Source organism: Loxodonta africana, chromosome 3 (genome assembly GCF_030014295.1).
Source record: "Loxodonta africana isolate mLoxAfr1 chromosome 3, mLoxAfr1.hap2, whole genome shotgun sequence".
Taxonomy (NCBI): Eukaryota; Metazoa; Chordata; class Mammalia; order Proboscidea; family Elephantidae; genus Loxodonta; species Loxodonta africana.
The window spans coordinates 63049294-63076020 of NC_087344.1; the positions used below are offsets into that span (position 1 = coordinate 63049294).

The following is a 26727-nucleotide window of genomic DNA, read 5'->3' on the forward strand; positions in this document are numbered from 1 at the left end:
GAATTTGGAAGACATGCTGAGTGAAATAAGTCAATCACAGAAGACAAATATTGTATGAGACTACTGTTATGAAGTAAAAACTAAAGGTTTACCAGAATCAAACCAAACCTGTTGCTGTTGAGTTGATTCCAACTCATAGCAACCCAATAGGACAGAGTAGAACTGCCCCATAGAGTTTCCAAGGAGCACCTGGTGGATTCGAACTGCCCACCTTTTAGTTAGCAGCCGTAGCACTTAGCCACTAAGCCATCAGGGTTTCCAAAAGGTTTACACACAGGAAAAAAAAAAAAAAAAAGATAGAAAAAACATTCTTTGATGGTTACCAGGGATGGGAGGGGGAGGGAGGGGGAGTTACCAATTAGATAGAAGATACCTGTTAATACTGATGAAGGGAAAGACAATATATAATATGGGCGAAGTCAGCACAAAATGACCAAGGCAAGAGAGGACACTGAAAGGAATGCAAGAATAAAGGGCAAACACAGTAACTATCATAACTCAGATAATCCTGCAACAATAGTGTTAACAAACAATAATTCACAAATGGATAAACAGGTAGGTAAATATGCCAAGAGGTGTGGGAGGGTGTAAAGGAACACACCTACTGGCAGATGCAGTGTTGGTGGTGGATATTTCTACATACCTGACTATAGGTGCAGTTCATATAGACCACACAAGGTGTACAGTGAGAGAAACCTCTTAGACGTAACCAAACACTTTGAGGGATGACGTTCCTAGACTAAAAGACAAAGAAGCATAGACTACATCAATTGGCACAACATAGTTCATAAAGACAATGTTCTGCATCCTACTTTGGTGAGTAGCATCTGGGGTCTTAAAAGCTTGTGAGAGGCCGTCTAAGATACAACTATTGGTCTCTTCCAGTCTGGAGCAAAGGAGAGTGAAGAAAACCAAAGACTTAAGGAAGCAATTAGTCCAAAGGACTAATGGACTACATGAACCACAGCCTACACAACCCTGAGACCAGAAGAACTAGAGGGTGCCCAGCTATAGCTACCAACTGCTCTGACTGAGATCACAACAGAGGGTCCCAGATAGAGCAGGAAAAAAATGTAGAACAAAAATCAAATTCACAAAAAAGACCAGGTTTATTGATCTGACAGAGACTGGAGGAACCCCTGAGACTATGGCCCTAAGACATACTTCTGACTTGGAACTGAAGCCAGTCCCAGAGACCACCTCCCGGTCAAATGATAGACAAGCCCGTAAGATAAACAACACCCAAGGAGAACCTATTCCTTAGAACAATCAATTATATGAGACCAAAAGGGCATTATCTACCCAAAAGCAAAGATGAGAAGGCAGGAAGGGGTAGAAAATCCGGATGAAATGAAACGGAATCCAGGGAGGAAATGGGGAGAGTGCTGACACACTGTGGGAAATGAAACCAAAGTCATGAAACACTTTATGTGCAAACTATTGAATTGGAAATTAATTTGTCTTGTAAGCTTTCACCTAATGCACGATAAAAATCAATCAATAAGTGAGCTGGCAAAAGGCATTGATTTTGATGAAGTGATTCAGAAGTTCAAAGCTTTTAAGGCCAAGAGAGGCAAGTTCTGATTTAGTCGAGATGCTCATTAAGTGCTGAAATGCTTGTGTATTTGTTCCTGTTTTTTTTTATGGAATTATTTCATTTATAAATATATTTCCATATGCATTTGTCTACAACTTCTACATTATTTGGGCCTTTATTGATTATGCAAACCTAATCCATTAACGTATCTCATGTTACAGTCAAATTTAATGTTAAAATGAACATAATTTTGATGTAGTTCTTAAATGTTTTTTCTTTGAATTCTATCATTTTCTTACCCAATTTTTATTTTAACCACATGAAACTATGTAAATGTAAATAGCTCAAGGCTGTGCATACATTGTAATTGAAAAGTGTAATTTTAATTTCGCTAGTTGTTTATGTCACTACTATTGCTATTACATTCAGCGATATAAGCGAATTACAATCTATGAGTAACCTTAGTACAAAAAACCTTACTAAGGATTCTGTATGATCTAGTATGGGAGGAGGTCCATGGGGGGGGTGACACCATGAGTTACCGCACTAGGTGACACCACCCCTAGTGACTCCACGGATAAGCCTTCCTTCAGTCCTGATGCTGTGTTCTTATTCATATAGTCTAGCTTCTCAGACTACTTGCGCAGCATACAGATTGAATAAGTAACTGGTGAAAGGATGTAACCCTGACACACACCTTTTCTGATTTTAAACCATGCAGGATCCCCTTATTCTGTTTGAAGCACTGCCTCTTGGTCTATGTACAGGTTTCACATGAGCACAATTAAGCATTCTGGAATTCCCATTCTTTGCAATGTTATTCATAATTTGTTATGATTCACACAGTTGAATACCTTTGTATAGTCACTAAAACACAGGTAAACATCTTTCTGGTATTCTCTGCTTTCAGCCAGGATCCATCTGACATCAGCAATGATATTCTTTGTTCCAAGTTCTCTTCTGAATCTAGTTTGAATTTCTGGCAGTTCCCTGTCGATGTATAATTGGAGCCATTTTTTTAATTACCTTCAGCAAAATGTTGCTTGCATGCGATATTAATGGTATTGTTTGATAATGTCTGCATTCCATTGGATCACCTTCCTTTGAAATGGGCACAAATATGGATCTCTTTCCATTGGTTGGCCAAGTAGCTGTCTTCCAAATTTCTGGACGTAGGTGTTGCATCCATTTGTTGAAACATCTCATTTGGTATTCCATCAATTCCCAGAGTCTTGTTTTTTGCCAATGCCTCAGTCAGGTCTTTGAACTGGTTTGTTCTGGTTTGAACCCCTGCTGAGAATTCACCTTTTCGCCCCAGATATACTGAATCAGAATCACCTGGGCTGGACACCCTTTTAACTCAGTACTGAAGTCACTCCTGAGGTTAACCAAAGATTTGACAGGTCTGGTTAACCAAAGATTTGACAGGTCTGTAGGGCAAACAATAACACATGCGAAGAATGAGCTTCATAGTTCAATCATGTATACGAGGCTAAATGAGCACACCAGCCCAAAAGCAAAGACAAGAAGGCAGGAAGGGACAGGAAAACTGGACAAATGGAAACAGGGAACCCAGGGTGCAGAAGGGGAGAGCACTGACACATTGCAGAGTTGGACACCAATGTCACAAAACAATTTGTGTATCAATTGTTTAACGAGAAACTAATTTGCTGTGTAAACTTTCACCTAAAGCACAAATAAAAGAAAAAATCATCTGGGGATCTTGCTAAAATGTAGATTCTGATTCAGCATAATCTGGGGTGGAAATGCAAATTCTGCCTGGTTAGAAGCCCTGCCTTCACTACAGCTGGGACTTCTTCCTTCAGTATTTTTGGTGCCTCTGGGTGGGTTCAAACCATCAGCTTTTTGGCTAGTAGTCAAGCCTGTAACCATTTGTGCCACCCAGGGACTTTAACTCTGGTCTAGTCATGAAGAAAACATCAAACAAACCCCAATTGAGGGACATTCTTGAAAAATACCTCAAGACAGTGAAGGTCGTGAAAAGCAATGAAAGGCTGAGAAACTGTCACAGACCAGAGTTGACTAAGGAGACATGCTTGACTAAATGCAATGTGGCATCCTGGATTGTGTCCTGGAACAGAAAAAGGACACTAGTGGAAAAACAGATGTGACACAAATAAATTCTAGAGTTTAGATAGTAGTAACGTACCAGTGTTTTCTTCGTTTTGACAGATGTGCCAAAGTAATATTTGGGGCATAAGAAACTAGATGAGGGGTAGACAGGAAATCTCTGCTATATTTGTAACTTCTATGTAAATAAAAAAATTACTTAAAAAAAAAAACCTCAAGCAAAAATAAAGACTAGAAGAAACAGCAAAATGTTAGTAGTAACAATATTTGGATGGTAGGGAAAAGAATCTGTGTCCTCTTTTTATTTGTCAAGTGTTCATTAATTAGGATGTATTCCTTTTATTTTTAAACTTTTGTTATCTCTGATTAGAAAAGTCTTGTTGTATAACGACAAAAAAAAAAAACCTAAATAAAGCATTTTGCACAATGCTTGCATCACCTCATTTGATTCTCACAACTAGCAAAAGAAAGATTCTTTCCCCTATTTTACAGGCTCAGAAAATAAAAGTGACTTACCTCAAGTCATATAGCAAGCAAGAGGAGGAGCTGGGATTTGAACCTAGGTTGGTCTGGTTGGGAGTGGGGGCAGGGAAATAGGAAAGCCTATCCCATTCCTTTGTGGTCAGAACTGATTTGTCTGTCCCCCAAGCAGATTTCTGTTTAGCCCAAGGAAGAATTTTTAGCTAGATTTGTCCAAAGAGAGTATGAGTTTCCTGGAAAAGTAATGAGCTTCCCATCACTGGAGGTCTCCAAGTAGAAGACCTTGAAGTGTCCTGTAGGGCGATCTAGGAGAGGTGACGCTGTAGCTCCCTCCTCTGAAGAGAAGGGCAGAGCCGTGTCTCGCGTGCACCCTGTCAACCCCTGGAAGCTGGGTTGCGTCTCTCCTATCAGACCCAGAAACCCGCAAGGCCAGGGCAGGCATGTTTCCTCCATTTGACTGGGGGTAGGGGGGTGGGGGCCTTGGCGGCTGGAGCTCCTCCTTTACTTTTATCCTCCTCCTTCCCCACTGGGGTGGGGGCAGTGGTGGTTCAGTGACAGAATTGTGGCTTTCCGTGCTGGGGACTAGGGTTCCATTTCCCGCCAGTGCACTTCTTGCTCAACCGCCACTCATCTGTCGGTGGAGGCTTGCGTGTTGTTGTGATGCTGAACAGTCATCAGAGGAGCTTCCAGCCTAAGACGAATCCTGGTGGCGCAGGGGTTCAGTGCTCGGTTGCTAACCAAAAGATCCGCGGTCTGAACCCACTAGCCCCTCGGTGGGAGAAAGATGTGGCAGCCTGCTTCCGTAAAGATTACAGCCTTGAAAGCCCTATGGGACAATTCTACTCTGTCCTAGAGGGTCACTAGGAGTCGGAATCGACTGGACGGCTGTGGGTTGTTTTGGCTTCCAGACTCAGACAGACTAGGAAAAAATGCCTGGTAATCTACTTCAGAAAACCAGCCAAAATCAACTCTGTGGACGACAACGATCCAATTCCCACTGAGCATGGGGTCGCCAGGAGTCCAGCAGACTCCACAGAGGCTAACGACAGCAACACCCACGGGGTACACCACTGACCACTGGGGAGGTGGAGGTCAGCTTTCATTTACTCAGCACCTCCGGCCATCAGGACCTGATCTGACGCTCTCAACCGTACAACCAAAGTCAGAGGCAGGTATTGCAATCCCCATTTTAGGGATGAAGAAACTGAGACTGGGAAGTGGCTTGCCCAACTGCGCGGGCTGGCTCCCTGGCCCCTCGGCTGCTCCTCCCACCCCGCCCCGGCTGGGCGGGGCTGCGGCGGGGCTGCTCTCGGGGTGCTGGCTGGCGCCTCACTCCCCCGCCCGCTGGCCGCGCAACATGGAGCCGTTGCCGCTGAAGGACTTCGTGCGCGCCCTGGACCCCGCCTCCCTGCCGCGTGTGCTGCGCGTCTGCTCAGGGGTCTACTTCCAGGGTGAGTGGGTCCGGAGCCCCCTACCCGGCCCCGCCGCCGCCAGGCTTAACCCGGGAGTGCGGGGCAGAGGACTGCGAGGGCGTTAGAACCCGGGAAGCTGCGCCCCAGCTTCGCATCTCCGCCACCGCCCGAGCCGTGTGACCTGCAGCCACACGCAGCCTCTCCGGCCTCAGCTTCTGCTCTGTGAATTAGGGGGCGCTGACCTACCCGAAGGGAGGTGATAAGTCACTGCGCTCAGGCACCGAGGGGAGGTGGACCGGAGCGAAGCCGGGCTGGAACCGCAGCATTTAGGGCAACTTCGATTTAGCGCGCCCGTGACGCCCAACACTTGTCTCAAGTGCTGGGTCAGACAGCTTGTCTTTTGCCCTCCACTCCGTGTGCCCCCTGACGCCCTTCTCTCCCTCCCTCCATCCGATCTCTGGTCCTTTAGCTTCTGCTTGGCAGTGGGCAGCCTACCACTTGACCAGCTCTTCTTAGCTTAAAGTTCTCAGCTTAAACGGCTTTTCCTTCGGACGACTTCCCTAAGCCGACTCTCTGCTTCTTCGAGGCTCTGCACATCTGCTCCCTGGCCACAGCCCGCCTAGCAGGGGTTCAGTCACTAGCAACTGCCCGAAAGAGCAGGAGGGAGGGAGTGACAGGCGGTGGAAGGTAAAGGACGGCTGCTCAGCGGTGGCGGGGAGGGGGGCGCTCTTTGCGGGGGGATAGGAGGAACGAGCTGTGGGAGGTCGAGTGGGACCGTGGAAGGAGAGAGGGAACCGAAACGTGCTTTGCTGGGGTGCAGTCCCGTTTCTTAGAGAGCAAAGGAATGCTTGGATGCCCTGGCCCATCCTGTCCCCACCAGAGGAAAACTTCCTTGCCCACCGCACCCTCCTTTAAAGCGTTCTGAGGCGTCAAGTGCGGTCCTAGACCGAGGGGGCAGGTCGGGCCATCGCCACACAGTGGGTCGCGCCAGGTCCACTTGGGACTCTGGCAGATATGGGTTCAAATCTTGGTTGTACCTCTGGAGGTTCCGCGCAGACGCCTATGGTCTGTTCGCTCAGCCCCCCGCGCGAGGATCTAGTTCCCCACCCTCCCGATGCGATTGCCGCTGCACACGGGGGTGTCGCAATCACTGAGCTTCCCCATTCTGCCTGACCTGGGTTCATGGGGTGGTGGGAAGCGGCTGAAGTTAGGGCAATAAGAGAGAAAGAACCTGAAGGGGCGCGGGTTCGTCGATGGCCTGACAATGTTAGCCCGCAGATAGCGATACGGATGCGGGCAGGCCACTAGGCAGGACACCCAAAGACGGTACAGCTGCGTGGTTAAGAGCATTGGTTTTGGAAGCAAACAAACCTGGGTTTGCAGCCCATTTCTGCCTTCTATTAGCTGACAATATTGGTCAACTCAACCCCTCTGAAGCTGTTTGTTTAGGAAATAAAAACTGCCCCTCCAAGGGAAGCCGTGGGGCTTAAATGCGATGCTGCGTCTTCAACACTTCGCACAGGGCCCCCTGTATTGTAAGCGCTTAGCACCGAAGCTGCTGTTCTCACCAGCCTGGAGAATCCAGCCCTCTGCAACTGGGTGTTTTATGAATCTGTACTGGAGCCCCGGTGGCGCAGACGTTACCAGCTCGGCTGCTAACCAAAAGGTCGTCAGTTGGAATACACCAGCCGCTCCTTGGAAACTTTTGGGGCAGTTGTACCCTTTCCTATAGGGTTGCTATGAGTCGAAATCGACTTGATGGCAACAGGTTTGAGTTTTTTTTCTTGGGGAGAAGGGTGGAGTTTTCATCCGTTTCTCAGGGCAGACAATAAAGGCTCTGCTGGGGTTGCACTGAAGGTGCGCTAGGGTCGTGTGGCCTCCAAGGCCCCGCCCACCTGTAGTTTTCTGTCCCCGCCATTAGCTGGAGAGCTGGATACCAACCCTAGCTCTGTGATCTTGAGCCTGATTTCATAGCTGTACAATCAGGGAATTGCGATGCAGTGGATTATTTGCTCATTTTTTAGTTAACACCTATTTAGAGGCCAGGCCTTATCCTGGCAGCAGTGATGCTGAGATGGACCAGTCCTAGTGTTACCAACTGCCAATCTGACACAGAGGATCCTTGTCTTTTCCCAAGTAAGAATACAGTGAAAGACAAACTTTATCTTCAGCAAGCTTTATTTTGCTTGAGTCAAGCAAAAGGAGTCAGCAAGGATCTAAGCCTCTCCAAAAGACTGACTCGAAAAGGGAAGCAAGGCTAGGGTTTATATGGGATCGTTGGAGACAATAAACAAACAAACAAAAAAAAACCAACTGCTGTCCATTCCGACTCATAGCGACCCTATAGGACAGAGTAGAACTGCCCCATAGAGTTTCCAAGGAGTGCCTGGCGGATTTGAACTGCTGACCCTTTGTTTAGCAGCTGTAGCACTTAACCACTAGGCCACCAGGGTTTCCTTGGAGGCAATAGAGTAATGAGTATTTAATGGGGTTCTTTCAAGGGGCGGGTACTTCTCAGAATGGTGGTACATGTTAATTAGGTTGGGCGCTGCACCTGGAATCCAAGATGGAACCCGCTGATATTCAAGATGGACTCCTCTGGGCAGCCCTTGGCATCACTTATTATGGTATATAGCTCAAGCACACTGATCTTTGGCACTACATTACCATCTTTGGAGGGCTCAGGGAGGTTAAACAGGGGTCACACTTTGTTCTTCTGTGCATGCGGTAGCCTGTAAAGGGGGAAAAAAAACAGTGCCTAGAGTCGATTCCAACTCATAAAGAGACTAGAAAAAAATACTAAGAAGGAGATAGTAATTCATAGGTTGTTTCAACCTTATGTCATGTCCACAGAGTGTGGTTCTTGTTTACTTCTAGATGGTAATCCTTTTAACAGCTGTTTTGTTCTGCCAGCAGAGTTAACCCTATCTGTCTCACTAGTAGCCCTATAGAAGATATGAAAAAAGCCAGAGAAGTGCACCACCGAAGGGGTTGGCCAACCTGAGAGCCTGAGGACAGCTGAGCCAGTGAGCATTAGACCGGGAAGGGCAGGGAAAGACATTCCAGGCATAGGAACAATGTGTGCCAAGGTGGAGCAGAGCAGAGCTTTTTAAGGAATAGGGCACAGGCCACCCGCGCTTGGGCCTTGTTCAACAGGGAAGCTGAGTCTGTGTCTTTGCAGGCTCCATCTACGAGATTTCTGGGAATGAGTGCTGCCTCTCCACAGGGGACCTGATTAAGGTCACCCAGGTTTGCCTCCAGAAGGTTATCTGTGAGAACCTGAAGATGAATGAGATCATGGAACTCTCTCCCAACTTCCAGGGTAAGGTGGGCACCTCAGTCTCCCCAAGTGCCTGGCACCCTCCAGGTATGCCTGTGGACACACACTTGTGGGCTTGCCAACCCTGGCATGAACTCCCACCCCTCTGGGTTTGCACACAAGGCTCTCACACCCACCATTGCTCAGCCTCAAGGCCAGGAATGCCCTCCATGTGGGCTAACAATGCCAAGCCTGGTGTGGCTGCCCCTGTCTCCGTTTGGGCCTCTGACCACGTCTGCCTCTCGCTGGGGCTTTCTTTGTGTTTTTTTGTGTTCGTCTTTGTCCAGGTGTCTGTCTCTGTGCTCACTCACACATTCACTCACCAAACGTTTCCCAACACCCATGGCGTGCCAGGCCTTGAGTGGGGTGGGGGCACAAGATGGCCTGGGTGCAGCCCTCTCTGGCAGGGAGTTTCTAGGATGGCAGGGGACTGGACACAGGAACAGACAATGAGAGGACAGCAGTGAAGTAGGCACAAGCGTTAGTGAAAACTCTGTGTGGGAGTCACTCCGCCTCAGGCGCCTGTGAAGGCTTCCTGGGGGAGGTGACACCTGAGCTGGGTTTGAAGGGCAGAACAGGTAGAGGAAGGATCCCAGGTAGAGAGAGTGGCATGTGCACACCATGTTTGGTGCTCAGGAAACCCTAAGCAGGCATTCCCGGTAGATCGTGGGCCCAGACCCTGGAGCCAGCAGCCTGCTGCAAGTCCCAGCTTTGCCAGCTATTAGCTGTGGCCTTGGCAAGTTCATGTGATCTCTCTGTGCCTCAGCTTATTCTTCTGTGAAATGGGAATAATTATGCTTGACGTAAGGATTAAATGATATGCATGAAGTGCTTAGAACAGGGCCTGACACAGAGTAAGCTACTCTAAGGGCTTGTTCTTATCTTTATTGTGACTACTGGGCAGGGCATGTGAGGGCACGGATGGAAGGAGAGGGATGAGTGGCAGGGAGGTAAGCGGGGACCCAGATCACCAGGGGGTTGTGTGATGTGCTAACCTTTTTTGGTCTTTATTTCGAAGAGTCATTGAGGGTTTTAAACATGGAAATGACATGTTTTAGTTTGCATTTTGAGGGTTTTGATTTTATCTTGAAATAATTTCAAATTTACAGAAGGCTTGCTAGAACTCCTATATACCCTTCATCCAGATTCATGAAATGTTAAACATTTTACTACATTTGCTTTCTGTCCCTCCCTCTACACACACACACACAGAGTATATATTACTATATGTGTATAATATACATATTTTTCCTGAACCATTTGAGAATAAATTGTAGACATGATGCCCCTTCCCCCTGAATCCGCAGTCTATATTCAAATTCCACCAACTATCCTGATCATGTCCTTTAGAGCAGCTTTTCCCCTCGGTTCAGAATCCAGTCCCAGAGCATACATCGCCTTTAATGGTCCTGTCTCTCTCATCTCCCTCAGGCTGGAACAGTTCCTCAACCTTTCCTTGTCTTGACACGGACATGTTTGAAGAGTTCAGACCAGTACTTTTGTAGAATGTTCCTCAGTCCGAGTTTGATGTTTCCTTGATTAGGTTCAGGTTGTGCGTTTTGGGCAGTGAAATCCCAGACATGATGAATGTCTGGAAGTGGGATATTTTAGGACAGTCTGGTGGCACATGAAGAACGGATGTGGTGGGGGGAGAGCCGAGTCGGGGAGAGCAGTCAGGCAGCCAAAAGTGAGATAGGACTTAAGGGTAGAGGGTCAGAGCTCACTGTGGCCAATAGCTTCTGGATTTCAAGTTTAGGACAGACGGACAATGGCGCTGCCCAGGATGGAGATAATCACATCATGTGGGGAGAGTGGGATTAGTTTTGGATGTGTGGGATTGGAGTAGTGGTGAGGCATCTGGGGAAATGACAAGTTGGCAAAGTTAGAGACACATAGAGGCTCAGGAGGTAGGAAAATGCAGAGCCACTGGTATGTCTGCTGGGGACATGTCCCTGTTCTGTTCTCTGTATCTCTGGAGAGAGTCTCTGTGTCCGTGCCTGTCTGTCTCAGGAAAAGCTGCCCCATCCCTGCCTCTCACTGTCCATTCACACGCTGTCACTCACTGCCTCCTACCCCTCAGCCCTGCAGCCCGGATGTACAGATGCAGGCCTACTATTGGCATCTATCCTTGAGGGATTCTGGCTGAGTTACTGCAGGGCCAGACTTGAGCGTGGTACATGCGGCACTGGCCCCAGCAAAGGTCTGCCCACTGACACCCAGTTACTCTCCCGCCCTCTGCTGTGCCCCACAGGCCACTTCAGCCCCCTCACCTCCTCTCAGAGCTATGGAACCATAGAGGAACTGATCACTGCTGTAACTCAGAGCTCCAAGCCACTGCCCATTTTCTTCATGTCGACTTACAGCATCACCATAAAGAGCAGGGTGGTGCCCGAGGACCAGCCCCTCTTACTCGAGGCTGTGGAAATGCACCTAGGGACCTGCTGTGCCCGCTGTGTCCTGAGCACGGATACACAGCAGGTCGCTCTGCGCCTGCCTCTGTCCCAGAAGGGGCTCTTCTGGATATGGGAGCCTGGTATCCCCCGGACGCTGCTGCAGGCTGTGCAGGACCCAGCCCTGAGGGACCGCCCCGTCACCTGCCCCACCCTGCCCTGGAGCTCGCTATTCCTGAAGCCCCAGTATGAGATCCACGCCATCATGCAAAGTGAGTTGCCCAGGCAGTTGGGGGGTGGGCTGGGGGAACTGGGTGGGATGATGGGGGATGAGGAGGGACCTGGGGAGCTGCTGTGATGGAAGACCCTCCTCTCAAGTGGATAGTCTAGGGATTCCAGGCAGTTTACCCAACATACACAATATAACAGAATAAAGGTTCCCAAATAAATGGGAAATTAATTAGGTGTAAAAGGAGATAAGAAAATAAGGTAAGGTAAGGGTGAGGTCCGGTGTACTTTATAGAATGGGGCAAAAGTTGGGTTTCGAGCTTGCCAGCAGCTGGCCCAAAGATACAGAGTGTCATAAAGTGAAAACGTGACCAGTTGCTTGGGAGCAGCATAGTTTCATGACTGTGGGGGAGAGCAGGATCATTCCTGAAGGTCCTTGAAGATAGGACACTGTGTCCAAGGGAACCCCCCAGCTGGCTTCATAGGTTATTTCTCAGGACATTCCCCAGCACAGGCTGGAGGCAGCATGGCAGAGCAGGGTGGTGAAACAGAGGCAGGAGCTATCCAAATGTGGCCAGTCACAGGCCATGCCTGAGCAGAAAGAAGAATGGGTGCCCTGGGGACTGTTTCCCGAGAGTACAGAGTTGGAGATTCCACTCCCTGGCACTTACCTAGAGAGAGTCAGGATTGCTGGCCAACTACAGAGCAAGTGAGGATTCTTTGCCCTATTAAAAACATATATATTTTAAATCTTTTTTATTAAAAAAAAAAGTTAAAACATACGCAAAAGTTGGGAGGGAGTAGTATAATGACCCCATCATCTAACATCACAGTTACCAACTCATGGCCTGTCTCATCTCTGCCCATCCTCACTCTCCTTATCCTACCCCACCTGATTATTTCAAATCAAATCCAGACATCATATCATTTCTTTTGTAAATACTCCAATGTCTCTCTAAAAAAAAAACATTAAAAAACAGACCCATAATACAATTATCACACCAAAAAATTAACAATAACTCAATATCACCAAATATCCATTTGATGTTTGAATTTCCTCTGTAATTTTTTTTATTCAAATTGGTATTCACGTAACTCCACATGTTGCCATTAGCAGTTATGTCTCTTAAGTGTCTTTTAATCTATAGGTTTCCTTTCCTTTTCTATTTTTCTTGTAATTTTTGTTGAAGAAACTAGGCCTTTTGTTCTGTAGGGTTTTTTATATTTTTGATTTTGTTGACTGCATCCTTGTAGTAGGGTTTAACATGTTCCTCTGTCCCCTGTATTTTCTGTTGCATCGGGGGCCCCAGAACCCTCCCAGGCTTGATGATTTGCTAAGAGGACTCGAAGGACTTAGTATATAGTCATACTGACAGCTATGATTTCTTACAGTGAAAGGATACAAAGCAAAATCAGCAAAGGCAAAAGGTGCATGGGATGAAATCTGGAGAAACCAGGTACAAGCTTCCAAGAGTCCTCTCTCTCCCAATGGAGTCACACTGGACACACCTAATTCCTCCAGCATGAGCTGTAACAACACTTGTGGACTGTTGTTTACCAGTGAGGCTTATTAGGGACTCAGTGCCTATGGTTTTTATGGGGGGTGGTGATCATGTAGGCACTCTCTGCCTAGCATGTACCAGAATTCCAGATTCCCAGAAAGAAAAGCAGGTGTTCAGAATAAACCATGTCTTTTGTATGAATAATTTAGATACACCAAGCCATTTTATTAGAGAATGGTGGGAACCCTCCTGAATCTAGGTTCCCATATGCCAGCCAAGAGCCAATGTTGCAAGCAGACTTTTCTAAGGAGAGCAGCCTCAGACTTGCTATGTTAACTCTTTTCTGCAGACCTGTACATGAGTCCTTAGATCTAGAGACTGGATCAAGTGCAAGAGGCACACATTTCTCATTGCTGCTCTTTTTGTGGTGTGACTGGCTAATGATGACCATTACCTAGATCCAGTATTTTATTAGGAATTGCAAAATAGTGATATTTTAATCCTATCATTTCCGTCTTCACTTAATAGCTGGGAAATTTCTATAAAATGAAATTTCCACTCATCTAGTGTTTGGTTATTCTTAGATGGTGTTTGTCCAGGAAATGCAGGACAGATTCTTCTTTCCCTTTGTTACCAGCTTTTAAAATAATGAGTTAGCTCCCTGGCATCCTTCAAGGTGATTATATAGTTTATTTATTTTTTTAAAGTCACTATCAACTCATAGATTTAATGTTTTCAATGTGTTTCAATCCATGAAGTTATTATCGATGCTCAAATTATCTGATCTTTGGCTGGTGGGAGCCTTTTCAAGTTGGCTTCTTAATCCTTTTGACACACCTGCATGGTCTTGGATAGATTTTCTTGATTTCTGGCATAAGATTTTCCAGGCTCGTTTTGACCATTTCTTCCCCAGGAACTGAAGTTAGCTCTTTGCCAGGGAGCCGTAGACCCTTAGTGGGAAATGGTCATAAGAGACCACAGTCTGGGAGCCAGGTGTTTTAATGATGGGTTTAGGAGGCTTCCCTGGATAGTGAGACAGATCAGATAATCTGTAACTATAGCCTTAAAAAACCAAAAACAAAACAAAACAAAAAACACAGAACAGTATAATGGCCCCTCATGTGCCATCTCCCAGTTTCAATCATTACCAGCTCATATGGCACAGAGCAAAGCAAAAATCCCAACATGTGACCTGAGGGAAGTCACTACTTTTCTAAGACTCAGTGTCCCTATCTGTAAAATGGGGAGAGTATTCTCTATCCTGCTTTCCATGTGGTGTGGATCAAGTAACACAGTGATGGGGCAGTTTTCATTATAGTTTTCAAAGTTACCTCTTGGCTTTATACACCAGGATATTAATCAATGCCCAAGGGGGAAACAAGTTGCTCATGTCATTTGTTGTCAGGTGCCATCATGTCAATTCCAACTCATAGCGACTCTATGTACAACAGAACAAAACAGTGCCTAGTCCTGTACCATTCTTAAAACTGTTGCTATGTTTGGGCCCATTGTTGCAGCCACTGTGTCAATCCATCTCCCTGAGGTTCTTCCTCTTTTTCACTGACCCTCTACTTTACCAAGGATGATGTCCTTCTTCAGGGACTGGTCCCTCCTGATCACATGTTCAAAGTACATAAGATGAAGTTTTCACCATCCTTATGTCTAAGGAGCATTTTAGCTGTACTTCCTTCAAGACAGATTTGTTTGTTCTTCTAGCAGTCCATGGTATAGTCACTATCCTTCACCAATACCATAATTCAAGGGCATCAATTCTTCTTTGGTCTTTCTTTTTCATTGTCCACCTTTCGCATCCATGTGAGGCAATTGAAAATATCATGGCTTGTATCAGGTGTACCTTAGTCCTAAAAGTGATCTTTGCTTTTCAACACTTTAAAGAGGTCTTGAATAGTTATTTAAAAAAAAAAAAAAAAGAACCAAACCCATTGCCCTCGAGTAGCTTCAACTCACAGCGACCCTATAGGACAGAGTAGAACTGCCCCATAGGGTTTCCAAGGAGCTGCTGGTGGATTCAAACTGCCGACCTTTTGGTTTGCAGCTGTAGCTCTTAACCACTGCACCACCAGGGCTCCAAAAAAGTCATTTAGTCATGTTTTTCTTGTTTTGGTTTTTATCTCTCTTTAAATCTAGAAAGGATTAGAAAAGGCACCTTATAAAATCATATTCAAGGAACCCTCGTGGCACAATGGTTTGGCACTCAGCTGCTAACTGAAAGGTTGGCAGTTTGAACCCATCAGCTACTCCATGGGAGAAAAGACCTGGCAATCTGCTCTAATAATGATTATAGCGTAGGTACCATTACTGAACATTTTGATAAAATATTCCATAGAAGAATCCTGATGAAAAGAGGGAAAATGTAGAACAGAATTTCAAATTCTCGTGGACTCCAGACTTCCTGGTGCCATGTAAGTTGCATGAGCCCCTGGAACTATTCCCCCGAGATAATCTTTAAACCTTAAACTAAAAATATCCCCTGAAGTCTTCTTAAAACCAAGTGTTTGTTTAGCTTAATTAGTAAAAAATGTCTGCCTTGAGCATTATGCTGTTTCAAGAGCTATCAATATGGGATCAAGTTGACAACAACAATTTGAAAGATTGGATAGGAACTGTTTTAGTCATGTAGTGCTGCTATAACAGAAATACCATAGGCGGATGGCTTTAACAAAGAGAAATTTATTCTCTCATAGTTTAGGAAGCTAGAAGTGGAAATTCAGGGCATCAGTTCCAGGGGAAGGCTTTCTCTCTGAGTCCGCTCTGGCGGAAGGTCCTTGTCATCAATCTTCCCCTGGTCTAGAAGCTTCTCAGCACAGGGACACCAGGTCCAGAGGATGCGCTCTGTTCCCGGCGCTTCTTTCTTGGTGGTATGAGGTCCCTCTCCTGTGTGCTTGCTTCTCTCTATCTCAAAAGAGATTGACTCAAAATACAACCTAATTCTGTAAATTGAGTCCTGCCTCATTGACATAAGCGCCCTAATCCTGTTTCATTAACATCATAGGGGTGAGGTTTTACAAAGGATAATCACATCAGATCACAAAATGGTAGATAACCACTTAATACTGGGAATCGTGGCCTAGCCAAGTTGATACACATTTTGGGGGGACACAGTTCAATCCTTAACAGGAAACTTAGAGGGCAGTGCATTTATGTTAATGGGGGAGGAACAACTCAGAAAAAGAGGATGAGAATGGTTGCACAACCTGAAGGATGTAATCAATGTCACTAAATGGCACATGTAGAAACTGTTGAAATAGTGTATGTTTTGCTGTGTTTAGATGCTGTGTATTCTCAACAACAACAAAAATAAAAAAATTACAGCCTAAGAAATCATATGGGCATTTCTACTCTGTCACACTGAGTCTCTATGAGTCAGAATTGACTCGTTGGCACACAACAAAAATTATATTCAAAATTAAATTAAATTTAAAGGAAGATAAACTGATTGGATATTTGATAATATTAAGGAATTATCAAATTACTATTATTTAGATGTGATAATAACATTGTGGTTTTTCTTGTTTTTTAATCATCCCTTTTTTTTAGAGATATATACTGAAATGGTCACAGATGGTCTGAGATTATTTTGATTCACAATAATCCATTGGAGGGGGGAGTAGATGGGTGGGCATAGATGAAAGAAGATGGGGCATGAGTTAAATGCTGAAGCTGGGTGATTGGTACATGAGGGTTCACTATGCCATCCTCTCTGCTTTTATAAATATTTAGTTTTCAGATTGAGGAGTGGGTAAGGAACCTGGTACAGTAGGAAAATGCTGGTAGGAAAGAAAAGATGAAAACAGGAAAGAGGTCAGCAAAGCCCAGACCAGTGTCCTTTGCTGAGGTAAGAGGGAACCTCCTTTGGGCAGCATGTGGCGCACTCCTAAGCTGACCTCCTCTCTCCGCAGTGCGCAGAACCATCGTCAAGATCCCCTCCACGCTGGAGGTCGACGTGGAGGATGTCACTGCCTCCTCCCAACATATCCACTTCATCCAGCCGCTGCTGCTGAGCGAGGTCCTGGCCCGGCGAGGCCCCTTCCCCCTGCCCATGGAGATCCTGGAAGTTCCAGAGGGGCCCCGCATCTTCCTCAGCCCATGGGCGGGCTGCTTGCGGCAAGGCCAGAGACTCTGGATCTACGGCCAGGCCTCACCACCCTGGAGGGTCCTGGCCTCAAGCAAGGGCCGGAAGATGCCCAGACACTTCATAATCTCCGGGGCCTACCAGGGCAAGCTGCGACGGCGGCCAAGGGAGTTCTCCACGGCCTATGACCTCCTGAGTGCTCTCAAGCCAGGCCAGCCACTTCGGGTGGTGGCCACGAAGGACTATGAGGGCGATGAGGAGGAGAACCCTGAGCTCACCTCCCTGGCTGTGGGTGACCGGCTGGAGGTGTTTGGGTCTGGCCAGGCCTGTGGAGCCCAAGGCAAGGACATAGATGTCCTGGTGTGTCAACGGCTGAGTGACCGGGCTGAGGAAGAAGAGTCTGAAGAGGACCAAGAAAGGATTCTGCTGCCTGTCAACTTCCCTGGTAGCTTTGTGGAGGAAATGAATGATGGCCGGCGCTACAGCCTGGCAGATCTGACTGACCAGTTCTCATTGCCCTGTGAGGTCAAGGTGGTGGCTAAGGACACCAGCTACCCGGCTGACCCTCTGGCTTCCTTCCTGGGCCTGCGGCTGGAGGAGAAAATCACAGAACCTTTCTTGGTGGTCAGCCTGGACTCTGAGCCCAGGATGTGCTTTGAGATCCCTCCTCGATGGCTGGATCTGACTGTCGTGGAAGCTGAGGAGCAGCCAGGCCAGCCAGCTGAGCCTCCTCCCTTAGCCGCAGTGGAGGAGCTGACAGAAGCCTTCTACTATCAACTTCGGAAGTTATCAGCCTGTGAGAGCCAACCTCCCCCACCCAGGCCCCCCAAAAGGCAGAGCCCCAGTGGGCAGAAGAGACAGAACATCAAGAAGGGGGGCATCAAGGTACCAAAATAACTGAGGTGGGCAGGGAGGAGGCTCACCTGTCAGGGAGAGCTGGGATCATTGCGAGTCCTGCCATTTCTTGTTTGGCATCACATCTCTCTTAGAATTGTATAGGACTTGGGCTTGGCAGCTTTTAAAGCACACTTTGCACCTATTATTTGATCCTGAAGTTGGTATGATTATCCATATTCTTACATTTCAGAAAATGAGGGCTCAAAGACGCTCTGACTAGCACAAGGTCACACAGCTAGTAAGTGGCAGAGCTTGAACTCGACATAAGCATTCCGACTTCGAGTTTATTGTGCCTTTCCTGTCTTTGCTACCCTTGCTGTCACTCATTAGCTCAAGTTGCGTCACTTTTACTTGAAGCTGTTTCAGCAGCTTCCATTTCTCCCCCACAGTGGTCAGTGTGGCACTCCCAAATCCTTCCCCTGGTCATGGATGGACCTCGATCCTATCTTCTGAAACCTTCAGAAGTGACTCACCACTGCCAGGGGGGTGGGGCAACCCCCTTAACATGGCAGCCAGAGTTCTTTTTAGTCTGACCACACTTCTACCTTCCTGGGATCTTCTTCCACCACCCACTTTCCACTCCAGGCTCCAGCCAAATGACTCAGGCATCCTCAGTATGCCAGGATTCCTGCCTCAGCATTTTGCACACACCATCCCTTTTGCCTGGAATGTTCTTCCTCCTTTTAGGCTCATGCGCAAGGCTCTGCTCAGATTTTCTCCTAGGCACAGTGATAACTGCCACTTTTCTGTTTTCACATTGCATATTATACAAAGCTTGGGAAGCACACAGATGACAGGAAAAAGAAAAACTCAGACTAATTTAAGCTCCAGTTTACTCACTCTGTAGCCTATATGAGTCCTTCCTTCTCTGAGCATCCCTTTCGTACCAATAAACCTGGGATAAAACCACGTAGCTCTCACAGTGCTGTTTTATTAGCTGCTATCTATCGAAAAAAAAAAAATTTTTTTTTTTTTTTTATCTATCGAGTGCTTACTCTGGGCCAGTGTCTTTGTTATTTAGTGCTGCTATAACAGAAATACCACAAGTGGATGGCTTTAACAAATTTATTCTCTCACAGTCTAGGAAGCTAGAAGTCCAAATTCAGGGTGCCAGATCCAGGGGAAGGCTTTCTCTCTGTGTCCACTCTTGGGGAGGGTCCTTGTCATCAATCTTCCCTGGTCAGGGAGCTTTTCTGCATAGGAATCCCAGGTCCAAATGACATGCTCTGCTCCCGGTGCTGCTTTTCTTGGTGGTATGAGGTCCCCATGTCTCTCTTCTTGCTTCTCTCTTTCATATCTCAAAAGAGATTGAATTTAAGATGCAATCTAATCTTACAGATTGAGTCTTGCCTGATTAACATAACTGCCGCTAATCCCACTTCATTAACATCGTAGAGGTAGGATTTACAACACATAGGAAAATCACATCAGATGATGAAATGGTGGACAATCGCACAATACTGGGAATCATGGCCTAGCCAAGTTGACACACATTTTTTTTGGGGGGGGGCGGACACAGTTCAGCTCGTAATAGCCAGGCACCTCACAGAATTGTCCCACCTAGCTCTCACAACATCCCTGATAGTCACTGATACTATCTGTATTTACAGTCGAGAAAACATGGCACAGAGAGGTTTGCCTGAGGTCACACAGCTAGCAAGTGGCAGGGCCAGGCTTTGACATCAGGCCTGACTGCACAGCCCGAGCTCTTAGCTATTCTGCTCTGCTGAGAAGGGGAGATGATCTATAGGAAAAGCGCTTTGCAAACTGTAACAAGCATATGGTCTGGGGATCTTAGGAAACTTATATTTAGTACTGTGTGGATGTGGCACAGAGGTTAAGTGCTCAGCTGCTAACCAAAAAAGCCAGTGCTTCGAATCCACTGGCTGCTGTGCAGGAGAAAGATGTGGTAGTCTGTTTCCATAAAGATTAAAAAGCCTTGGAAATCCTATGGGGCAGTTCTATTCTGTCCTATAGTGTTGCTATGAGTTAGAATTGACTCCTAGCAGGGTTTTTTGTTTTTGCTTTTTTGATATGTAGAGGGATAGAAGTAGAAGTTAAAAAGATGAATACCCAGAGCAGCCTCAGCCTCAGAGGGGCTCCTATCTACAAGAGAGTGGCAGTCATTTTCTGACAGGACAAAGAACAGACTGGGACCTTTAAAACACAGGCCTTGTCATAGTGCTGGAAGGAATACAGTACAAAGAACTGAAAGACCCCAGTCCCAGTTTTGGCTTCTGATGGAAGTGACTTTGGGCCCAGTTCCTGCTTTTTGCCCTTCAGCCAGTAACTTTTCCCCTCTGGGAATCAGTACTCCCTGCTGTTCATTGAGAGAGTGGGTTATGGATTGAATTGTGTCCCCCAAAAATATGTGTTGTAAATCCTAACTCTACACCTGTGGTTATAATCCTGTTTGGGCAAGTGTTGTCTTTGTTACGTTAATGAGGCAGGATTTGTGTAGGGTGTATCTTGAATCAATCTTTCTTTTTAATTGTGCATTAAGTGGAAGTTTACAGAGCAAATTAGATTCCCATTCAATACTTCGTATGTGAAGTGTTTCATGGCCTTGGTTTCATTCCCCACAATGTGTCAGCACTCTCTCCGTTTCCGTCCTGAGTTCCCTGTTTCCTTTCAACTTGATTTTCTACCCTTCCTACCTTCTCATCCCTGCTTTTGGGCAAATATTGCCCCTTTTGATCTCATATAATTGATTTTCTAAGGAGCGTGGTCTTCTCCAGTGTCGTTTATTTTATGGGCTTGTCTATTGTTTGGCTGGAAGGTGGTTTCCAGTTATGGCTTCAGTTCCATGTCAGAAGGGTGTCTTAGGGCCATAGTCTCAGGGGTTCCTCCAAACTCTGTCAGACCAGTAAGCCTGGTTTCTTTTGTAAACTTGACTTTTTGTTCTGCATTTTTCTCGTGTTCTGTCTGGGACTGTCTGTTGTGATCCCAGTCAGAGTGGTCAGTAGTGGTAGCTGGGTACCATCTAGTTCTTCTGGTCTCGGGGTCATGTAGACTGTGGTTCATGTGGTCCATTAGTCCTTTGGACTAATTGCTCCCTTAAGTCGTTGGTTTTTTTTGTTCTCCTTTGTTATGGACTGGAAGAGACCAAGAGTTGGATCTTAGATGGCTGCTTGCAAGCTTTTAAGACTCCAGACACTACTCACCAAAGTAGGATGCAGAACATTGTCTTTATGAACTACGTTGTGCTAACTGACGTAGATGTCCCCTGAGTCTATGCTCCTTTGCCTTCAAGCCTAGGAGGCTTCTTCAGCTGTGCCCCTTGTGTGCTCTATTGTCTATGTTAATACATGAGGAACACGTACAGTCATGTATGTAGAAATATCCACGGCCAAGCTTCTATCTGCAGGTAGGTGTGCTCCCTTACACTCTCCCATACCTCTTAGCATATGTATCTAACTATGTATCCATTTGTAAGTTATTGTTAATACTATTGTTGCAGGATTGTCAATGCTTACTGTACTTACCCTAGTTGCCCTTTGTTCTTGTGTTCCTCTCAGTGTCCTCTCTTGCCTTGGTCGTGTTGTGCTGGCTTCTTCTATATTGTGTATTGCCTTTCCCTTCACCAATATTAATGCGTGTCTTTTACCTATTTGGTAATTTTCCCTCCCTGCCTCTCCCATCCCTGGTAACCATCAAAGAATGTTTTTTTTTCTTTTTTTCTGTGTGCAGTAAACCTTTTATTGTCGATTGAGTCAATCTCTTTTGAGATATAAAAGATATACAAAAGCAGGCAGAATAGAGATGGGGGAAGAGAGATGCCAAGTCACCTGAAGACTGCCCAGGCACAGAGGCTCAGAAGAGACAAGGACCTTCCTCCAGAGTCAACAGAGAAAGGAAAGCTTCCCCTAGAGCCAGCACCCTGAATTTGGACTTTTAGCCTCCTGAACCGTAAGAAAATAAATTGCTATTTGTGAGAGCCACCCACTTGTGGTATTTCTGTCACAGCAGCACTAGATGACTAAGACAGAGTGGTATGATTTGCCCTCTAAAGTCTGGTGGAAAGAATACCGCTTTAGAGGTTACTGACACGGTGCTGGGCCCAAACTATGGCCCAGCTATGGATCCCCTGTGTGAAGTCTGAAAAAGCACTCCCTGAGCCTGTTTCCTTACATGTAAACTGGGAATTGAAACAGCTACTCAGAGGATCACTTGAGGATTAACTGAGAGATATGCATATAGATCTGGCACGTGGTAATTCAATAAAAGCTCTCTTCCTGCTGGGACCCCTTTCCGCTCTGGCGCTCTGTCCTGAGACTCTGTAACTGGTTTCCTGGAGTGTCTCTATTTTGCTTTTTTCCCCTTCAGAATAGAGTTGAAGGACATTGACCAAACCCCACATGGAGAATTCCAGGACACACTGTCTCCAGCCCCTAGACCTGTCCTCGTCTCTCGCCCTCATCCTTTTCTTCCCTGCCAAAGAACATTTCATGTACTTGTAGCAAAAACACCCACAGTCCTCAGAAACCCTATCCTGAAAAGGTAGTAATAGAGAGGGGAGGCAGAGGAAGTGACAGTTTAAGTAAATTTTACATTCATGGACTCTGCTCCCCTGTTGCTTGGGCCCCCGCTAATTCCTGTTCTTTTCTCCCACTTAGTCTACTCCAGTCTTAGGACTGGAGCAACACCCTCTCCTGCCCAAACCCAAGATGAAGACCTCCAAGGACAGCTCAAATGTGTACAGCATGTTTCTGGCCCACAAGAACCTCACCCCCACTAAGCCGGTCACACGGGATTCAGGTGAGTCCCCAACAGCCCTGCTCACCCTTGTCCTTGCTCCTCCCCTCCAGCTCCTCTGCTGCTTCCTTACCTCTGGCAGTGCTGCCCATACTCACAGGTACACCCTCCTGTGGTCCCAGTTTGATGGATAGGCCTATATGGGGTGGGCTAAGGCTGAAGGGTCCGGACTGTTCCTCCCCCCAGGGGCTGCAGAGCCCTGGCGAGGAAGGCGAGTTCAGCTCTCAACATACTACTCTCCCGCAGCATACAGGACTACCCGGGGATGAAGTGTTCAGTATGGAACAGTGGTTTTTAAAGCAGGGATCTGGAACACCTGCAAAACAATTACCTGTTGTGCTCATCAAATCATATAGATTCCTGGACCTTACCCTAGACCTACTGAATCAGAAATCTCTGTGCGTGGAGTCATGAACTATCAATGTTTCATTCACAACGAAAAGGTTGCTGTGTTCAGAGAGAACAAATTGTGATTCCTGGGCTAGCAAGGACCTTAGATAGCATCTAGACCAACCCATTCTCTATACAGATAAGGAAACTGTGCCCTAAAGAGGTAAGGAGCTTACCCAAGGCCAGAGATTCTCCTTGACTTGAACTGTTTTGCAGATAAGGAAGACCATGAATATGAAGAAATACGTGAACGCTTGCAGAAAACCATCTAGGTGCTAAAGGAACCATGCTTCCTATCAGGTGCTTCTCAGGAAGTCACAGAGACACCAGCCAGCTCTTACAAGACCTTGGAAATCAGACTGCAGACAGAGAATGGCTTTCCAGGGGATGATTTGAACCAGGATGGGCACTGCACCAGCTTTCCTTGGGTCCTAGGCTCCTAGCACTGAGGGCTGGCTCATCTGGGCCCAGCACCTAACATGACCCCCTCAGCCTTGGAGCTTTCATATCCAACTGGGTTCTACTCAGTCTCGAAACTACCGGTTAGTGCAGAGGAATTAAAGTGGCAGTCCACCTTGTGCTGACTGCCACCCAGTAAAGTGGGCTTGGTCCTGATCACACTGTATCATGAGTGCCTTTTTCTGTATCTGCTACCTTCCTCCCCCACCAAGGCTCTGAGCCCCTGAGAGGACAGGACTATGTCTTCTTCATTTCTCTATTCCTAGCACCTAGCACATGAGTTGTTAGGTGCCGTCAAGTTGGTTCTGACTCATAGTGACCCCATGTACAACAGAACAAAATACTGCCTGGTCCTGCGCCATCTTCACAACCGCTGATGTTTGAGCCCACTGTTGCAGCCACTGTGTCAATTCATCTTGTTGAAGGTCTTCCTCTTTTTCACTGACCCTCTACTTTACCAAGCATGGTGTAATTCTCCAGGGACTTGTCCCTCCTGATCACATGTCCAAAGTACGTGAGACAAAGTTTCACCATTTTGGCTTCTAAGGAGCATTCTGGCTGTACTTTTTTAAAATTGTAATTTAGGTGAAAGTTTACAGAGCAAATTAGTTTCTCATTAAACAATTAATACACAAATTGTTTTGTGACATTGATTGCCAACCCCATGATGTGTCAAGTCTCCCCTTCTCCACCCCGGGTTCCCTGTTTCTGTTTGTCCTGTTTTCCTGTCTCTTCCTGCCTTCTCATCTTTGCTTTCGGGCTGGTGTGCCCATTTAGTTTGGTTGTACTTTTTTGTACAGGTTTGTTTGTTCTTCTGGCAGTCCATGGTATATTCAATTATTGCTCACAACACGATAATTCAAATGAATCAATTCTTCGTCAGTCTTCCTTATTCATTGACCAGCTTTCGCATACACCAAGTGATTGAAAATACCGTGGCTTATGTCAGGCGCACCTTAGTCCTCAAAGTGACATCTTTGCTTTTTAACACTTGAAAGAGGTCTTTTACAGCAGATTTGCCCAATGCAATACGTCCTTTGATTTTTTGACTGCTGCTTCCATAGTCATTGACTGTGGATCTAAGAAAAATGAAATCCTTGACTTCAATATGTTCTCCATTTATCATGGTGTTGTGTATTGGTCCAGTTCTGAGGATTTTTGTTTTCTTTAAGGTGTAATCCATACTGAAGGCTGTAGTCTTTGATTTTCATCAGTAAGTGCTTCACGTTCTCTTTGCTTTCAGCAAGCAAGGTTGTGTTATCCGCATATTGCAGGTTGTCAGTGAGCCTTCTACCAATCCTGATGCCATTCTTCTTCATATAGCCCAGCTTCTTGGAATATTTGCCCATCATACAGATTGAATAAGTATGGTGAAAGGATACAACCCTGACACATACCTTTCCTGATTTGAAACCACACAGTATCCCCTTGTTCTGTTCACATGACTGCCTCTTGGTCTACATACAGTTTCCTCATGAGCACGATTAAGTGTTCTAAAATTCCTATTCTTTGAAATGTTATCCATAATTTGTTATGACCCACACAGTTGAATGCCCTTGGATAGTCATTAAAATACACGTAAACCATCTTTCTGATATTCTCTGCTTTCAACCAAGATCCATGTGACATCAGCAATGATATCCCTGGTTCCACGTCCTGTTTCGAATCCGGCTTGAATTTCTGGCAGTTCCCTGTCGATGTACTGCTGCAGCTGGTTTTGAATTATCTCCAGCAAAATTTTACTTGTCCGTGATTTTAATGATATTGTTAGATAATTTTGCATTCTGTTGGATCACTTTTCTTTGAAATGGGCACAAATGTGGTTCTCTTCCAGTTGGTTGGCCAGGTAGCGGTTGTACAAATTTCTTGGCATAGACGAGTGAGTGCCTCCAGTGGTGCATCCGAGCACACTGAGAGGCATGTGGAAAATGGGTGTTGCATGAATGTTGAACCTGGCTTCAAGTGCAGAATCTTAAGACCTTGCCCCCAAAATCTGGTGAAGTCAGGGGGAGCCATTTTAAAAAGAAGAATCTTATGGAGACCTGAGGCTGCCAAAAGCTGGCAGGTTTGATAGGTGACTCTAACGTATTGTCCAAGTTGTTGGTGACTACCCAAGATTATTTCATTCTAAAACTATTGAATAAAAATGACATGTGACTTTCTATATGAATGATAACAGGTAGTGTTTATTGTTCTGCCTGTGTGCCAAACCCTTTACAAACTACGTAAAGCTCAACTCTCCTAAGTAGAAATGGCCTGATTTTAAAGATTAGGAAAAGGCTGCAGCAGTTAAGAGTGAGGACTCTGAAAGCATGACCCTGGGTGAGAATCCCAGCTTGCCACCCACCAACTTTGACAATGAGCAAATTATTTTAACCTGAGCCAGTTTCTTCACATGTGAAATGAGAATAGTTACCTACCTCAAAGAATTAAGGATCAAAAGAAATAATTTTTGTAAAGCATTTAACACAATGTCTAGTACTCAATAAACATATTAACTATCATTATATCATATTATTGTTGACCGAGATCATGTAGTTGTGCCTGTCTCCAAAACCTATGCTCTTTCCACACTTCCACACTAGCCATGGAATTCATTTCAGTGTTCAAAATATATTGTTTCTAAACCATGGAGGCAGAGTACAGACTGGCTGGACAGCCACATCGACCTGTATAGTGCAGAGAAGAGAACATATATAAGGCTCTGCCCATACAAGAACTAACTTGGCTTCCAAGGTTAGTCTAAGCCTGCTCAGTGAGGCAAGACCATGGGCCTCATTTCTTGGAGGTGGTGGGATGTTGGTTTCTAGGGCTAAGCCAGTTATGGAACTAAGTGCCATGGTCAGCAGAGAGGACAGGAAACAGACAAAAAATGATCTCAAGGATCCATCTGAGGAGCCAAAGGAGGGTTCTCCTGGATTCTAGGCATTGTACCTGGGCGTCCTTCCTTTGCCTGCTAACATCTCTGGGCTGTCCAGACCCAGTGTACTTCCCAGGCCTCCATACCCCAGCATGGAGCACATCAGGTGACCACTGAACAAGCTACTCCAGGCTGTTGGGCCAGTTCCCAGTATCTGACACCTCATTCTTATCTGCCCACCAGTTCCCATGTCCTCCTCCAAAGAGATCAATTCAAACTGCACAAGAGGAGTGTGAGGAAGAGAGTAGTACTCT

The 26727-nt window shown here is 46.1% G+C and overlaps 1 protein-coding gene across 4 annotated transcripts; it reads left to right on the plus strand.

The window, feature by feature from the left end:
• Nucleotides 1-5428: 5428 nt before the first annotated feature.
• On the plus strand, nucleotides 5429-23709 carry THEMIS2 (thymocyte selection associated family member 2). Of its 4 annotated transcripts, none has more exons than XR_010321349.1 (6): nucleotides 5429-5559; nucleotides 8702-8842; nucleotides 11091-11501; nucleotides 16880-17937; nucleotides 21640-21858; nucleotides 22566-22680. XR_010321349.1 is itself a non-coding variant. In XM_023554414.2 (6 exons), the coding sequence occupies exons 1-6, from the start codon at nucleotides 5466-5468 to the stop codon at nucleotides 23364-23366; spliced, it is 1902 nt and encodes a 633-aa protein (XP_023410182.1). In that variant the 5' UTR covers nucleotides 5429-5465; the 3' UTR covers nucleotides 23367-23709. The 4 variants fall into 4 exon arrangements, 3 of the variants coding, with proteins under 3 accessions (XP_023410182.1, XP_064137635.1, XP_023410183.1); XM_023554414.2 differs by lacking the exon at nucleotides 21640-21858 and adding an exon at nucleotides 23311-23709 and having other exon boundaries at nucleotides 22566-22707; XM_023554415.2 differs by lacking the exons at nucleotides 5429-5559; nucleotides 21640-21858 and adding exons at nucleotides 5566-6207; nucleotides 23311-23709 and having other exon boundaries at nucleotides 22566-22707.
• The last annotated feature ends 3018 nt before the right edge of the window (nucleotides 23710-26727 follow it).

What these genes read in the sequence shown, in the direction of transcription:
- THEMIS2 (XM_023554414.2), top strand. Translation starts at nt 5,466, where the DNA reads ATGGAGCCGTTGCCGCTGAAGGACTTCGTGCGCGCCCTGGACCCCGCC. An exon ending in ACTCTCTCCCAACTTCCAGG is followed by an intron (nt 8,843 to 11,090) that starts GTAAGGTGGGCA and finishes TGTGCCCCACAG; the next exon opens with GCCACTTCAGCCCCCTCACC. An exon ending in GATCCACGCCATCATGCAAA is followed by an intron (nt 11,502 to 16,879) that starts GTGAGTTGCCCA and finishes CTCTCTCCGCAG; the next exon opens with TGCGCAGAACCATCGTCAAG.